Genomic DNA, 16,074 nt, shown 5'->3' with positions numbered 1-16,074 from the left:
GATGCTTCGTGCGCAAGCGTTGGTAAGGTAGGAGATTATTGTCACTTCCTGTGCTCTACCATTGTCTTCTTTCTTAGTCATCTTGGCCGGATCCTGCGGAAGGGACAATGTCTGGGCACCTGTCTTATATCCTGCTGCCCCCTACTCCACCATTATAAGCAAGGAGGAAGAGTACAGTAGTATTTTACCGTAGTAATTTGGTATCAAGTGACACGCTCCGTATGTCGTCCATCCTCCTAATTCCCCGACTCCATAGACATGCTCCATTGTATCTTGCCCTTGAATGATAACTCTGTTTTTAAGTTTAAGCATCTACAAGGCGAAGAGAAGCCTACCCATCAACACGAGGCAGAAACATGACAGCAAAAATCACCAACAACAACAGCCAAAACCAATATAGTAGTATACTCGATATCAATAGTCTTGCATTCCGCAAAAAGAACCCAAACAACATCCGCAATCTCTTACATACAGATACAGGTAGCGTACAACACCTGGCCTGGCCGTCTTAGTCTTTGTCCAACCGTATGCCCACTGCCCATGAGACCTCAGCCTCGTCACCGTCTCATCTTGTCTCGTCTTTCTCTTTCGTAGTATATGAATGCTCGAACCCATACAAATCCCCAGAATCTGTCGCTCTGCCGTTCCGTCGACTGAACTCCTCCACCACCTGCTTCCCCGCGTGTACTCTGTAGGTCTGGGCCGTATTGCTACCACTACTTCCACCCCTGCTTGATTCAGTTGGAGGCTCGTCCGAGAGGCTCAATCGGGACTGCTAGACGGTCTCTGGCTGGACAGCAGGGGTGTGTGAATCCTAGGCGTCTGTAGGCTCCTTTGATTCGGGTTTTGACTCTTGTGCAGCTGAAGTGGACTCTTGTGCAGCAGAAGTAGCAGCAGCAGCAGCCTCAGCCGGGTTTTCGGTCGCAGCCAACTCGGGGCTATCATCCTCCTCAATAGCAATAGGCTCTTCAACCAATGCATCACTCAAGCTGGTGGGAACGAATCCCTCCTCCTGCGCGGGAACAGCGTCATATCCACGTCCGCTATTGCTAGCTGACACGCCCACGGCTGGAGTTTTGCCCTCGGCGATTTTCTGCTTGGTGTCCGAGATAATCTTGTCCACCTCGCTGACCTTTGCCGCAGTTCCGTTGTTCGATTCGGCTTCGGTATCCGAGCGAGTTGGGGTGGCTTGGCTCTGTGCAAGAGCCTCCTTGTCGAATCGCACAATCATACACGACAAGTTGTCCGTACTGAATCGGTTGAGAGCGTGGTCGACTAGTAGTTTCGAGCCTTCACCCGGATCGTGAACTTCTCGCACGAGGTCAACAGCCTCTTGATCACTACATACGTCCCATAGCTATGCACACTAAGTCAGCGCATCTTCCCAGACAATAATCCCTGCCAGAATACTCACCCCATCACAAGCAATAATGATAAACTCGTCAAGGTCATGCTGTATGACCGTTTCCGTGGTGTATGGGTGGCCAGTCACGAGATCCTTCATATAGGTATCTCCAAGCGCTCTGGTGACAGCCAAGACTCCGTTGACGCGGTTGTTGAGGATGAGACCACCGGCATTAGCAATTCGCTTTCCTTCGTTTTCGTCACTGCCCTTGTGATCGTAGGATAAACGCAGGGCCTTGCCGTTTCGACACAGGATGATGCGTGCATCTCCCACGTTGGCCGTGTACAAGACACGCTGTCGACTGGCCATTCCCCTGAGCTTGGCGGTTATAGACTCGCTAGGAACGGCCGGCGACTGTTCTGACGGCCCATCTTTTTCCTTTTCTGATTCTTGCGACTTGGCCAATACCTTGCCGGCAGCAACGTTTGCGGCGGCTGGGGCAATGGCCAGAGAGCCAGTGACGGATCGATCACTGGGCACGCGGTCCTCCCAGCGAAGAACGGCAATGGCAGCTGTGCAGCCGCTGTTCTTGAGAGGGAGCTTCTCGAGCTGGGCGTCGACGGATGTAAATGTCATGTCCAGGAGCTCGGGAATCGGCATGTTAGGATGTTTTCGTATCATGTCTTCTAGAATAATGTGAAGCTTCTTGCCGCACCAATCCGCAGCGAATGTGCCGGCATGGCCGTCAAAGATGGCAAAGTAGCCATTGTCCGACTCTGAGACCTCTTTCTGAGCAGCCTCTTTGTCGTCCTTACTTGACTTGTCCTTTCCGGCAGATGCATCAACCGCAGGAGCCGGCGTGTCCAGGAAGTTGTACAGAAAGGCATGCGTGTCCTCCATCGTACGGCGGCATTTCTTGTTCCTATCTTCCCAAACGCCGACGCGGAAGGTGGACTTTGGTCCGGGGACCGAGTCACCGGCCGAGTTGTTGTGCTGGCCCTGGGGCACGGCGAGAGCTGGGTCCTGCTTCCCGAGCTTCTGGAGCGGCGTCTGAGCGCCTGCGTCGGATCCCGAGCGGCCAACCTGGGAGAAGTTGAGCGAGTTCCTGGCCGAAGCTAGCAGGCTGCTGGCCTTGCTGCTGACGCCACTACTCCTGCGCTTCTTCTCGCCGGTATCCTGTCGAGTTGGGGGGCTGCCATTGCCGCTGCGCTTCTCGCCGCTGGCCGCCTGGTCCGCGTTCTTGATGGGGAGCGCAGAGGCCGCGGTCGGGCTGGCCTCGGGAGAAGGCGACTTGCCGTCGCTCTTGGAATCGCTTTCAGACTTGGCCCCCGACGAGTTGTTGGAGGCTCCGCCAAACATTCTATTTAGCAGACTTCCTCCGTGAGAGGAGAGACTGCGACGCTTGTTACCGGCCAGTTTGTGGAGGAGGAAGAGACTTCCGGAGCCGGAGAGGGAGAGGGATGTTGGAGGTTGGTTGATGGGAAACGGGTTATAGAGTAAATCGGTGTCGCAGAGAAGCGAAAGGGTGTTGGGGCTATTCGAAAGCGTCGTCGCGGGGCTGCGGATGGATGGCTATGGATCGCACTCGTGGGGGAGCGAAGACGAAGGGGATGGAGCGTGATTGGATGGCCCAGGCGCCTAGTGCAGCCGTGATTCGATGCGAATTCCAGGGATGTCTAAGGGGCGTCGCAAGAGTCGAGAGACTGTGCCAGTGAGCTTGCAGGACAGGACTCGAGATGGATCAAAGATCAGAGCGTTAGGTTGCTATTTTAGAGTTGGGGCATTAGGAGGGGGGCATAGAAATGGATATGGATGACATGGGCGGGGACAGCGGGGAGCGTCAACTGGGAAGCATCCAGCTGATGCTTAGGTAGTGCTGTGGTTTGCGGTGACAAGGGCCCTGTAGAGCCGTGCAAGCGCTAACGAGCGTCTGCGTTGTGTTGCGCAACAGCCGGTGCAGCAATGAGTTGCTTTGAGAGGACACAGTGAATCACATCACGGGCTTTGTCTATGTGTGGCAACTTGGGCTTTGTGCTCCAAGGCAAACATTTGACGGTAGACAGCTTTGCCTCTGATGACGATGACGATGGGATGAGGGAGCGGCAGCATGGCATGTTCATGTTCATGTTCGGGCCAGGGTGCGGATAGTTCGAGGCAAACAGGATTCAGCAGAGCGCCAATGCAGTACATACCAGACACAGGTTATGTTCCGTTCTATTTTTATCGAGTAATCAAATGGTGGCTCGGATAGAATCGTCCCCCCGGAAGTAAGAACAAAGAAAAGAGTTTTGTTCTTCTCCGGTGATATCAAAGTAAGAACATGAAGGGGAAAAGCAAAAAAGCTGATCTGGGGGCTGCGCAATGCTGCATTTTGAGCAATTGGATTCTTTGTTGGCGTCTCCAGGCCGTCCATTAGCGCCTCCGGGGATAATTAGTGCAGTGTAGTGCAGCAAGCACCAATAAGCTGCACTGCTGTGCTACCCTTACATGGGCATCTCAGCGAGCTCTCACGTCACCTAGGATAACATGTCCTGGTACAGTAATATCAGCTGCTTCCCTGCTTTCCGGCTTTGTCCTGCGAGGCCACCAAATCCAGTGCTGCCTGTGCACCCTCGAGTTCCGAGACACTGTCTGCCTGTTCGAGACAAAGCCCAGCTCGGCGACATTTGCTACATCGAATGGAGGCGCCAGATTCGAGGCGGCGGCTTCGGCGCTCTTAGTGGACGCGGGGGAGCTTTAGCGCCTCCATCAATGCCTTGCTTAGCAGCCCTGCGTGTCCACTTGATCGTGTTGCTCTCTTTTCCTCCGGATCATGTCCTTTGTTGATCCTGGTAAGGCCGCGATCCCCGAGGGTGGGAATCACCGAGGCCGAGAAGGAGTCAAGAGCAGCTGTACACAAATGGGTATAAACCGCACTACCCATCAGGGGTATAAAGCAATTACGAGATGGTAAGAAACTACTAGAGCACTAAGGCATGCGGATAATACTGCTTCAAAGAGTCCAGAGACGGTCAATATCCAGCCTTGACAAAGACATTACTACTGGACAGCTACAGCGGGATGAAAGAGCCCTCTCTGGTCACTCATCGTAATGGATAACCTCTGCGTGCGTAAATATATCTGCAAGTGTATGCTTCAAATCATAATGGCCTTCAACACCTCTTGCGCCCAACGAGAAAACGTAACACGGCTCACTCCCATCTAAGCCCCGTCCACATATATATAATAACATGCTCCGCTGGACGATCCCCTGTGGTATCATCGTCGTTTGAATCATCTGGATCCCTCATTAAAGAGACTTTCGCCCTTACTTCTTCCCATGCTCAACGGAGTCTGGTAGGTTCCGCTGGGAGGCTACTCCGAGGCTTCTCATTCATTATTTCATTCGCGGATTCGTCATAAAGTAGTAGCAGCAGCCAGTTACTTTCGAAGGCTGTCGAGTCGGGCCTGAAGGTCATCATCGACCGGGTCACCGCTACCGCCTCCGGCGCCAACGGCTTGCGCAATCTTGCCCTCCGAGACGGCAGAGTTGCCCAGGGCGGTTGGGGTCTCCCCAAGCTATTGTTCCATCGGTCAGTCATGTTGCGCATTGGGCCCGATCCGGGAGAGGAATGTAGCCTTACAGCTTGGTTCAGGTCGATGCCAATCTCCTCCAAGACTTGCTCAACAACCTCGTCGCCTTCTTCCTCGATTCCAACGTCCATGGCGTCATCAACGGCGTCATCCATCATCTCTTGCCTCTGTTCCATAATGTCGTTTTCGCGTTCGAATTCCATGGCGATGCGTTGGAGCTGGGGGAGGTTCATGGACCTGTTCATGCTGCCCAATGCCATCGTGGCACCTTTCATGGCCTGCATCATCTGCTCGTTTGTTCGATAGGTCTGGCTCGCCCGTCAGTATGCGCATACGGCAGGTTACTATCAGCGCCGAACAAAGTCATACCTGGAGCCGCAGGGAAATCTTTTGCAGCTGGCTACGCATGCCGTAAAACTTTTCAATGTACCGCCGTGTGCGCACCAGGTCCTTGGCTTGGATCTTGCACGCCCCCATCTGCCCATTCTTGGCGCTCTGCTTGATCTGCTGTATCAGCGTCTTCTCCTGTTTCTCCAGCTTGACGCGGGTCTGGTCGAGTTCGCGAATCGCCTTGTCGAGCATGCGCTGGTTCTTGCGTAGACGCTCGGCCGGCGTCATGCGCTTGCCAAAGGCCCATTCTAGGATCTGCAATGGAAGTCGAGGTTAGGTGCCGCTACTACATACAGACATAGGCATTGCCCTCACATTCATGATGACGACGGCTGCGTCTTGCGGAGAAGCGACAATCGCAGGGTCTTGCTTTCCGGATAGGAAGAATAATTCGGGCGACGGACGAATTCCGGCGAGAAATTGAACGATGAAGCGGACAGGAACTGGATGATATAGTATCTGCCTAGCGGAGTGCCCGAGGAGCGACGTCGTCTGGCATGTTTGCGTTGCTAGTCGGGACTGGGACGTCAGTCGGCCAGGAAGCACCGCCATGTACCCCCACGGCGGTTCGCGGGCGTGAAGATACTTGTGCCGTCAACGCCCGGTTTTTGGGGGCCTGCGATAAGATAGCGCGTGGTTCCCGAGCTTGTGCCGAGGCACTAGGCCAATCAGGGCAGCTTCGTCACCGGGGGGCGCGAATTTGCTTAAACATCATGCAACCTTTTTACTTGACGAACCCCATTCAAAGCCCGACCCTCGTGCTCCTACCCGATCTTTCGACCTTTTAATTTTGACATCATCATCCACACTCCCTGCATCTCTACCCTTCAGCTTACCCTTCAGCTCGACAATGCTGCGTACAAGCAGTCCTTGACCAGCATGAGCCAAGAATACTACAACGACAAGGGCAAGGCGCCCGCCAGCCGGGACTCGGACGATGCCGACCTCGATTCCGCAGGCCCAGCCGGAGGGCGGCCCAACTACATGACGGTCGGCAACGGCACCACGTCCGAGCACGCCGCTCGTCTGCAGAGCATGCTGGACATTGATTCGGGATACGGTGGCAGCATCATGGGCGACGAGCCGGGCATGTGGGACATGCAGCCCCATGGCCACCAGCGACAATCCGGAGCTATCCACCAGCTATGGTACAATTCCCAGAGAGCTACGCTGGGCCGGTCAATCAACAAGGTGCTGGATCTGCTGCATGGTCTTCGCGAGATGAATGCCGTGTGGCCTGCGCACTACCCGTCGGTTCAGCGAGCCGAGAAGATGGAGTCTGATGTGCCTCGGCCCGGCATCCTGCACTCGTCGACCATGGAGGACATTACGGCCAGGTCCAGCCAGGCACCGCCACCCATGCTTAGGAGAGCCATGACCAGTCTTGAGGATGCATCGGCCGAGTCCAGCCAGGCGGCCGAGACTCGTCCTGCAGCAGAGCCGCGGCTCGTTTCGCCACAGATTGCACAAGAGTTTTCAGTGTTGAAATTGGATCTCAAACTTGGAGCTCTACACCAGGCCGAGCTGGTACACTCTCTGGAGAAGGGCTCCATTGCGTCGCTCCTGGATGGAAAAATCAGCTCCAGCATCAAGCATCTCGTGAATCTCCGCGAACGTATCGAGGACAAGTCAAGCAAAGTACTCATCACAGGTGATTTAAACGCAGGCAAGTCGACGTTCTGCAATGCCCTTTTGCGACGCAAAGTGTTGCCCGAGGACCAACAGCCTTGCACCGCTATCTTTTGCGAGGTGCTGGACGCTCGAGAAAACGCAGGAATCGAAGAGGTCCACGCAGTCCACAAGGAGATGATTTATAACCGAAACGACGAGTCGACCTATGATGCATACTCTCTTCAGGAACTGGAAAATATTGTGATTGACAATGAAAAATACGTCCAGTGCAAGGTCTACGTCAAGGACGTTAGGACAATTGATGAATCCCTACTCAACAACGGCGTCGTTGACATTGCTCTCATCGACGCTCCAGGTTTGAACTCTGACACGACCAAGACGACGGCCATTTTTGCTCGGCAGGAGGAAATTGACGTTGTTGTGTTTGTCGTCTCCGCAGCAAACCACTTTACGCAGTCTGCCAAGGAATTCATCTGGGCTGCCGCTGCGGAAAAGGCTTACATTTTTATTGTCGTGAATGGCTACGACTTTATTCGAGACAAGGAGCGATGCCAGAAGATGATCCTTGATCAAGTTGCAGGGCTGAGCCCACGTACACACAAGGAAGCTTCAGAGCTCGTCCACTTTGTCTCTAGCAATGTCATCCCAATGGCGCCTTCACCCCCCGGCGGACCCAGCGGAGGCGGCAGTGGAAGCGGCAGCGGCGGTGGCGATGATCCCGGCGATGACAAGGGCAAGGACTCGGACAAGGTTCGAGACTTTGAGAAGCTCGAACAGTCTCTTCGCAGGTTCGTTTTGGAAAAGCGAGCCAGATCGAAGCTTGCTCCCGCAAGGACGTATCTGCTCAACATCCTCAACGATGTTGGGACGTTGGCCACGGTCAACCACGAGGTGGCTCAGTCCGAGTTTGACCGAGTCACCCAAGAGCTCAAGGAGCTTGAGCCCCAGATTCTGGCTAGCAAAAAGGCCCGATCGGAGGTTGACGAACAGGTTGTCCACAACATTGAGGAGACGTGCAAGGACATTTACGATCACACGCGAGGGCATCTCAACGCCGCCATCACATACGCCGGAAGCACCAAATACGATATCCCATACCCTGGCCTCTTTGGTGCCTTTGGATACGCCGACGACCTCAAGGACGCCATTCTCTCCCACATTGCCGATGCCGTCAACGGTTGCGAGGACTACGCGCGAGCCCAGACAGTTAAGGGTGTCAACGCCATCAAGCAGCTGGGCTTGCTCCACGTGGGCGACGAGTTCCAGAACCTTCACTTCCGGCCAGACGTCATGTTCCGCCGGAAGAAGGATGCCCTCGCGCGCCAGGTGGATGTGCCCACCGAGTTTGCCGACTTTGTGGACTTTTCAACCTTGATGCATAGCCAGGAGAAGTTTGCCGGCACCGGTATGGCCCTGACTATTGCTGGCGCTGTTGTGCCTCGCATGCTGGGAATGAATTCCTGGGTGGACCACGCCATGATGGCGACGCGCATCATTGGTAATGATAACCTTCGCAAGCTCATCTTGCCTGGCATTGTCGTTGCCGGTATGTAACCCCTGATCCCTCTCTTACTGCAGATGTAGACTTTTTGCTAACTGATTCCTCTAGCCATTGCCGCGTCGGCATATGTACTCCAACAGATTCCCAACTCTCTCCCCCACCGGCTGGCCAGGAAGATTGAGGCACAGCTCGCCGAGATCGACTATGTTCACACCAACGCCTCCCGAATCTCGGGATCTGTACGCACCGTCCTGCGCATGCCCGCCGACAACCTGCGCGTCGGCCTCGACCACAGCGTCAAGGACCTCAACAAAAAGCGCGACGAGACGGTCAAGGTCAAGGGCGAGAGCGAGCGAGCCTCCAAGTTCTTCCGGAAGCTGGTTGGCGAAAGCCAGGTCCAGAAGAACATGGTTGAGGGCGTGGACCTCGATACGCCGCCGCAGAACTTGCACTAAAAAATGAAATTGAGGCTTTTATATAACGCGTGATGAAACGAATTAGATTGGGACTCATGATGCTTTTTCTCCTTTTTGGCGTTTACAGGATTATGGAGATTGAAAACAAAGGAATGCGCTACGAAGTGCTGTTCTGAGGAAATGGGGGGGTTTAAAAAAATATTACATATACCAAAAAATTGGTGAGGAAGAAGTGGGCGGAATGAAAATGGAAATTCATGGATGGAGCTACAACTCTGCTCTCCTCTAGTCTTTGTACCTGGTTTCCTGTCTATAGCATAGCCATAGCGTTATCAAGTTTGCGTACGTACGTTATTAAACAGTTGATATAGCGCAGTTTTAGTTTTGACAAAAACAAATGAGTGAGAAGGAAGAGAATATCAAAAAGGGGGCATGACCCGTCGTTCTAAAAAAGACGTCTAGTTCTATCCAAGATTGCTGTGATGTATGGGGTAAGTTTTGGAGGTGTGAAATTGTCAAGGCCACATGATTTGGCGTAGTCTCTCCTTTTCGAGCTCGCCCCCAAAGATGTGGTCGATGGGTTCTCTAGCAAGGGCGCAGATTTGGGACTTGTCGAGGTGGAAGTGTTGGGCGACGAGGCGGTATTCGTTGGATAGGGGGCTGCCGAAGATGCCTACGTCGTCGGTCTAAGTAAATCTGTCAGCCTTTCCTTTGTCATGACATATAATATCTTTTCAATTTCAAGGGGTAAGGCTGAGCATGGGATGAGAGCGAGGGTGAGAATGGAACAAAACGAAACTTACTCCCAAAGACACCTTGACGCCCTCAACGGCCCTCCACTCGCCGAAATGATGGCCCTCGAAACCACTCTTCACCATGCCCGCGTGCACGTTACAGCTCAAACACAACTCCAGACACAACTCATCCTTTCGTAACGCAATCTCACGCTTCGTAGCTTCGTCTTCGCAAATAACGTGGCCCAAACGATGCGGTCTCCAACTCAACAAAGTCTTCAACTCCTCTGGCGAAGCACTACTCTCCGCCTCTGCGAAATGCACCGTAATACCCAACCCAGCCTCCCTTGCCTTTTCAAACAACGGCGTGAAGAGCGCAATTTCACCTTTGGGACGAGCAGCTGGGTCACCGCAGAGATCGAGTCCCACGATGCTGCCGGGCAAAGAAAGAGCAAGATCGAGGATAGACGACGCGGTGGCGAAGTCGTGCCGTCTGTCGATGGAGAGGATGAGGCGCGTATGCAGAGACGGGTGAGAAGTTTCAAAAGAGGAGATTGTGTTGAGGAGGATGGAAATGTATTGCGTGGTGGAGAGGAACGGGGTAGAGCGGGGGGTTGTGCGGAGTTCAAGGTAGACAACGCCGTCGAGGAGGAAGGATTGGAGGACGGATGTGGTGGCGTGGCGGAGGGAGGGTTCATCTGTGAGGAGGGCGTAGATGTATTTGCTGAAGAGGGGGAAGAAGCTGTTGATATATATCAGAGTTTTGTTGTTTTCGGACTTGAAGTTGATGAGAAGGACAGATGAGTGTGCTGCTTCCTTACGTTTCGAGATTGTAATCATGTTTGCCCTCTGGTATTACGAGCAGCGGATCTTCTAGGTCTGTTTCTCCCGCGGCATTCTTCTTGAGCCATATCTCGTGCAGTGTTTGGCGGGAGATGCTGCCTGTGAGATGAGCGTGAAGCTGGAAATATGTGAGTGATTATTCTTACTTTTGGGGGTTTGGAGATGAGAGTGGAAAGGGGGACAAACCTCGATTTTGGGCAGCGCTATAAAGTCCATGACTCTGGTTATTTAGGTTGTGTGAAGATTTGCGTAGAGAAGTGGGAGATTGTGAGAGTGGATGGTATATGAGGAGGATGAGGATGTGGTGATAGTTTCCACTGCCCCACAGTTGAAGCTTACCAGTCTTTTAATCTCACTCACAACAGTAACTACAATTAAGATCATAAAACACATCACAAGAGTAAAGTCATCTCTCATACTCTTAATCATCACATGTTTACACAGCATCTCAAACTCATGATTCTACCCAATGGGAATATATATATATAATAAAATGCAGAGTGGTGAAACTACACCACGTCCAGAGATGAGATGGGGCATCAAACCTACTTCGTACAAACAAAACTCCCCTCTCAAATGGCCCTCTTTTATTGTTCCTCCCATAGTTGTTGTAAAAAAAACCTCGTAGAGTCCGCCCAATAACATACAGCCAGCCAGCAGTTCGTAAAAAGCCAAGGCAATGATATGCCTTCTCTCTCTGCCTCTCTCCCCCTTCGTCAAAAAGGTTATTGTACACGAATGGAGGGGACCATGCTTGATCTCGCATGCTCAGGTCCTCAACCACATACATCACCATTTCACCCCCCGTCATTGTCATTGTAAGCCAGTCATTACATTAGAACCAAATCGTTTTCCCAGTTCCAAAGCACCCTGCTTTTGCTACCATGTGGCGCCCCCAATTCAGTTTTGTTTTGTTTTTTTCTGTCTTTTTTTTCTTCGTCAATGTCTTCACAAGGCGGCCTTGGTCTCAGGGCCCAGGGCAGCTCCGACCTGGTCCGCTGTGCTCCCCTCAGACCCCGCCGTCAACAGCTCGCTGCCCGTCTGGCGCATGTTATACTCCTGCTCCATGGCAGTCAGCTGCTGGTCCTCGGCAAACGACAGTGCAAACGGCACGCCGAGGAAGAGCGCGGAGGTGGTGATGACCCAGGCGCCCTTGCCGCCAAAGGACAGGACGCTCCAGGCGGCGCTGGTGACGGCGTTGACGCGGCTCGACACCCAGCCTCGGGTGGTGGGGGGGATGATGTCGCGGAGAGCGTATAGCCGCTCGGCGAGGGTTTCTTCTGAGGGGTCGAAGTCGGACTCGTTGGAGATTTCGGATTCTGCAGCGGGAAGAAACTTTTGTTAGGACCAGGATGTGACTGATAAGATGGGATTCATGGAGGGCATACCGGTATCCGTAAAGTCGTCCTCCTCCAAGTCAGCAGCCGAAGCGTGCTGGAAGTGCTCGTCCTCAACCTCGGTAAGAGTAACCATCTTGACTGGTAATTAGGCTATGTGTGTGTATTGATGCAAAAGTACACAGAGTCCAAGAACCGAACGCTGCGCAGAATGATATTGAATATCGGCAACAAAAAGCTGCAAGTGGCGATCCCAAAAGCTGCCGGTTGCGGGGCTCTCCAAACTCGGAATGCGTTACGGTATTCTTTTCTTGTTTTCAAAAGCTGCAGTGCTGTACGCAAAGAGAGTCGATTGCAGGGGAAATCTGCAGAGTCCTGGAGCAATGCTTGCGAAGAAGAAGATGCGATTAGTGCCTCAATTGCCGGGCCTCGATAACAGTTGGAGTCAAATTTTTTGGCTCTCTTTACTGCAGGCCGATAATGGGTCTCTTGCCGGACGTTTTGGTGGTTTAGCCGAAGAAATCGCAGTCAACTGGTCACGTGCTGCGTTGAGCATTTGCCTGTTCTAGTTTGTTCTGCCATAATGAGCGGCTGTGACGTAGTTCTAAAAGCTACTGATATTGTCGATATCTTGGCCATCCTTTGATAGCTTCTTTGCATTGCCTCTTGTGCTCAGGACAATGTGATGAGCTGTGCAAGCAAGCAAATTCGTATGGAAAAAAGGCATCAATGCCAATCAGCCGTTTCAAGTGTCGCAGAACCACAAACCGCAGCTGCTGAGCCCAGCTGAAAGAGCTAAAAATACGCCTGGCCCAAATCCAAAACTTCCAGTACGACAGTGGCCACAAGCTATTCCCAATCATCAAATCACATCATTTTCGGTCCTCCGGGCAATATTTTGGCCAAAGTAGATACTTGTACCTAATTTTTAGAAAACATTTTCTTCAACAAACACACCCTGGCCATGATGTCATTGCACCCCGTCACCAGGTAAAAAGATCCCTTCATCGACAGTACGAGTATGTTAGTTAAAAAAAAAAAGAAATGCCGCGCGTGCCACTTTGTACGCCGCCAGCCGGTTTCGTCAATGAAGCTGTCGAAATTTCTTTCCCAAATCCTTCCTCGCATATCCGCGGCTCTGCCCATTTCGCCGCTGCCTCCTTTTCATGGTGGTCCTCATGGCCACACGGAGCGTGTGATTGCTCACCAATTGTTGTTTAATCCTGTCCATTGGCCTTTTCCCTCCCTGCATTCGCTACGACACTGGGATTACAATTCTTGGGCGCAAATCTCATCATCTGGCCTCCCGTTGCTAACCTCATCCGCCCCCAGTATGATGCACACTCACTGCATCTCGTGCAAAGTTCTTTTTTCTTTCGCTATAGATGGAAAATGCGCCGAGAGTAGACACTGCGCAATTGTCACTTACTTACCCTTTGGAGGCAGCGAGTGTGGCGCCCGTCATCCGGAATGCACACGAGATGGTGACTGACCTACCCTGAAAGGAACAAAACCTGATTGCACTTTTGCACATACCTTATTCTTCCTATGCGAAAGCACATATTCTTTGGTTGCAATGATAAAAATGATAATTCATGAAATGCTACGTAATCACAAATTCCGCAATGACATACTGAGACTTTCCCCATCATTCCTCGTGTCTTGGTCGAAACTCCGTATATCCGTGTTAGTCGCCCTGAGATCTTGCTTTCTGCGGATCATCGCATCGCAATCGCCATACCAAACACGTGTTTCTAATTCCATGCCACATCTCATATCGTCTCGACCAGAACCAAGTCTCAGCCTCAAACACATTTACTTCTGATTCGGATCAACAGGCCGAATCCAAGGAGGCGAGCAAGCACAGACAGAGAGAAAGGAAGTCATGGGCTGCCTCATCTTACACGCCACGAATCATACACCCCAAATCAGCCTCCCACTGCACCTGATCCTCCAGCAAAGCAAGTCATATCAAGAAAACCCCCCAAAACGCAGCATTGTCTTTTTTTTTTTTCTCCATTCCATCCATGTTTGACTTTTAGGCCAACTTCCGTAACCCCCTTACCTCTATAAAAAAGTAAATTTATTAAAAAAATGTATTTTACCCGATCACGATGTTACTCAACCACATACTGTATGTAGACTTACAAGGGTAGCACATACAAACTTACAACATGCATACGACGATACGTAAAACCCGCCGAATCAGACACGCGCTCCTTGACCGTGCCCATTTACCCCGGAAATGCCTTACCTAACAAAATTTCCAGGTCGCCGCGATCCTTCTCACATAGGGAGTACTCACACCGCCCGTGCATTCATTCTTTCGGGGGGCCGGTCGATCAGAAAGAGGTCTTGTGATCGCCCTTTTTGACTTTTTTTTATTTCCTGCAAAGCTTTTCCAAGCACAGATTGAATAATTAATTACACATAGGTTTCGTAAAAAAAGGGGGCAAACATGCCGGGGGCCGGAAACAAAGAGCCACGATGCGATGGTCTCGGATGTTGGGGCCGCTCTTGTACAACTGCCTTAGCACGCCAATGTACATCCAAGTAGCTAACTCATAGTGACTCTGGGGAAAACACATCGGCCGCATCGGCCATTTCTCCTACTGTAGAGGGCAAAAAATAAAGAGGTCTTGGCTTCCCCAGGAATCGGAGACATCGCCGCCGAACGAAAAAGAGTCATGTCTCAGCGCTAAGACTCCAGATTATCACGTAAACTACTACTTGTACTACTGTTAGTAAAGAGCATCGTGACCGCTATGGAGCGAAATAGAATTTTGCGGCCTGCGGCGCCGAAAACCCGGGGTCGGAGAAATCCGTGCAGGCCTGATGAGGGAAACCACATGACGAGCCCTTTCTCGGTAGCTCGAACCGAAAACCCCAGCTTTTACTACACGCTGACCCTTTTTTCCTTTCCGGCTCTTTTCTTGTTCGGGAGCAACAAGTACAGAGTACAACGGGTGGACAATGAATTGCGATGAAGTTGGGCATAGTATCTCTGGGAATACTTGCCACGGGAAAAGACAGAAAGCGAGCAATAACATCAATGGCAGTTTCACGATAGTATTTCATTTGTGTTTTATGCAGGTTTATTATCCATACCGCCACCCTCAACGTATTCGTATCGCAGTCACCCAAGGATACTCGTACAGCTGGTAGGATAAAATGGCCAATCAAAGCGCAACGGGAACGACTGTGCGTGAGAAAAGAGAAAAGAAGAAAAGAAGCGACAAAGAACGAAAAATTGCCGGCGGTGGCGTGCGAAGGCGTGCCATTGAGGTGCTTCTCAACTTGTACGTAAGACGGGAACAGCGAAACTGGGGGATGAGTGATCTGCCTCCATCGTGACTCGCAAAAGGGAATTAGAAAAGAGTAACCAAACTAGAAAGAAAAGGAAAAAAGAGGAAATGATTCAATACCTGACTGTTAGTATGGGTACGCAGAACAAGGTACCTGCAATACAAAAATACAAACCCGAGCTGGAATCAATTTTTTCTCATTTTTGCCGTCCTCGTGATGGTACAGTGCCGACGCCCGGATGGGTCCGTTTGCAGAGCCACAGCGTTTGCCCCCTGGGCTAAGGGGTTTTTTTGGGGTCTGCCAAAAAAAGAAAACCTAACGAAAAAAAGAGAGACAGACAGAGAAGAAAAAGGAAGCGGGGCGAGTTTAGTCAAAAGACCCACGATTTACTAACAGGTGGCCACAGCTTTTTTCTGCGCCAAGAGAGTTGACTCTGGGCAGGGCAATTTACCTTCAAGACGGCGCTGTGCTTCCCCCAGATTTTCATAGCCGAGAGACTACTCCTCCATACTACTGCTAGGGCAGACAGGCAATGTGTACGGGATGCAGTTGAGTACTACTTCCCGCTTGCTGCCACCCTCCCGTACCCTCAAGACGCTGCTAGTTTGTTTTCTCTTTTCCCGGGGAAGGCTGCTGCTCCATTGGGCCATTAGAAGCAAAGCAGCAAAGGAGCAAACGAGTAGATGAAGCAGCCCCTCGCCGATGTATGCATAAATGAAACGGATCAATGAGCAGCTTGCTTTCGGCCTATGTACCGAAACTGTCTGGGCACTGTGTCCGAGAATACTATTTCATCACCTGCGGATGATAGCTCTCTTTTTGGTATTACTGCATGTAAGAGGTACCAAGGTACCAAGCGTAATGTACTTGGTGGTACTCTATTCCGAACTGCAAAATCTATGATCGGCGTGGATTGCCCATTTTCCAGTTGCCAGTTTTGCTCCTTTGCGGCTCGTGTTCGCCGCGTTTGCGCCATCGCCAGGTACGGAGACGTCTA

At 51.8% G+C, this 16,074-nt stretch overlaps 5 protein-coding genes across 5 annotated transcripts; 1 reads left to right on the top strand and 4 right to left on the bottom strand.

Moving 5' to 3' along the window:
- Positions 1-814: 814 nt before the first annotated feature.
- On the bottom strand, positions 815-2,704 carry T069G_11262 (protein phosphatase 2C domain-containing protein; the record flags this gene model as incomplete). The annotated part of the gene is made up of 2 exons (XM_056178467.1): positions 815-1,357; positions 1,415-2,704. The coding sequence occupies 2 exons, from the start codon at positions 2,702-2,704 to the stop codon at positions 815-817; spliced, it is 1,833 nt and encodes a 610-aa protein (XP_056023341.1).
- Positions 2,705-4,765: 2,061 nt separating this feature from the next.
- Positions 4,766-5,629, bottom strand: T069G_11261 (snf7 domain-containing protein; the record flags this gene model as incomplete). Its single annotated transcript, XM_056178466.1, has 4 exons — positions 4,766-4,903; positions 4,969-5,226; positions 5,288-5,563; positions 5,624-5,629. 4 exons carry the CDS (start codon positions 5,627-5,629, stop codon positions 4,766-4,768), a joined length of 678 nt encoding a protein of 225 aa, XP_056023340.1.
- Positions 5,630-6,187: 558 nt separating this feature from the next.
- T069G_11260 (dynamin family domain-containing protein) lies at positions 6,188-8,896 on the top strand (the record flags this gene model as incomplete). Its single annotated transcript, XM_056178465.1, has 2 exons — positions 6,188-8,486; positions 8,550-8,896. 2 exons carry the CDS (start codon positions 6,188-6,190, stop codon positions 8,894-8,896), a joined length of 2,646 nt encoding a protein of 881 aa, XP_056023339.1.
- Positions 8,897-9,372: 476 nt separating this feature from the next.
- Positions 9,373-10,650, bottom strand: T069G_11259 (adenosine/AMP deaminase domain-containing protein; the record flags this gene model as incomplete). The annotated part of the gene is made up of 4 exons (XM_056178464.1): positions 9,373-9,543; positions 9,661-10,333; positions 10,413-10,552; positions 10,621-10,650. 4 exons carry the CDS (start codon positions 10,648-10,650, stop codon positions 9,373-9,375), a joined length of 1,014 nt encoding a protein of 337 aa, XP_056023338.1.
- A 732-nt stretch (positions 10,651-11,382) lies between these two features.
- T069G_11258 (mitochondrial import receptor subunit tom22 domain-containing protein) lies at positions 11,383-11,907 on the bottom strand (the record flags this gene model as incomplete). The annotated part of the gene is made up of 2 exons (XM_056178463.1): positions 11,383-11,753; positions 11,823-11,907. The coding sequence occupies 2 exons, from the start codon at positions 11,905-11,907 to the stop codon at positions 11,383-11,385; spliced, it is 456 nt and encodes a 151-aa protein (XP_056023337.1).
- Between the last annotated feature and the right edge of the window lie 4,167 nt (positions 11,908-16,074).

The sequence above is a fragment of the Trichoderma breve genome (genome assembly GCF_028502605.1).
Source record: "Trichoderma breve strain T069 chromosome 7 map unlocalized scaffold00008, whole genome shotgun sequence".
NCBI lineage: Eukaryota > Fungi > Ascomycota > Sordariomycetes > Hypocreales > Hypocreaceae > Trichoderma > Trichoderma breve.
The sequence above is the reverse complement of the archived record's forward strand: the minus strand, read 5'-3'. Positions and strand labels throughout refer to the sequence as shown.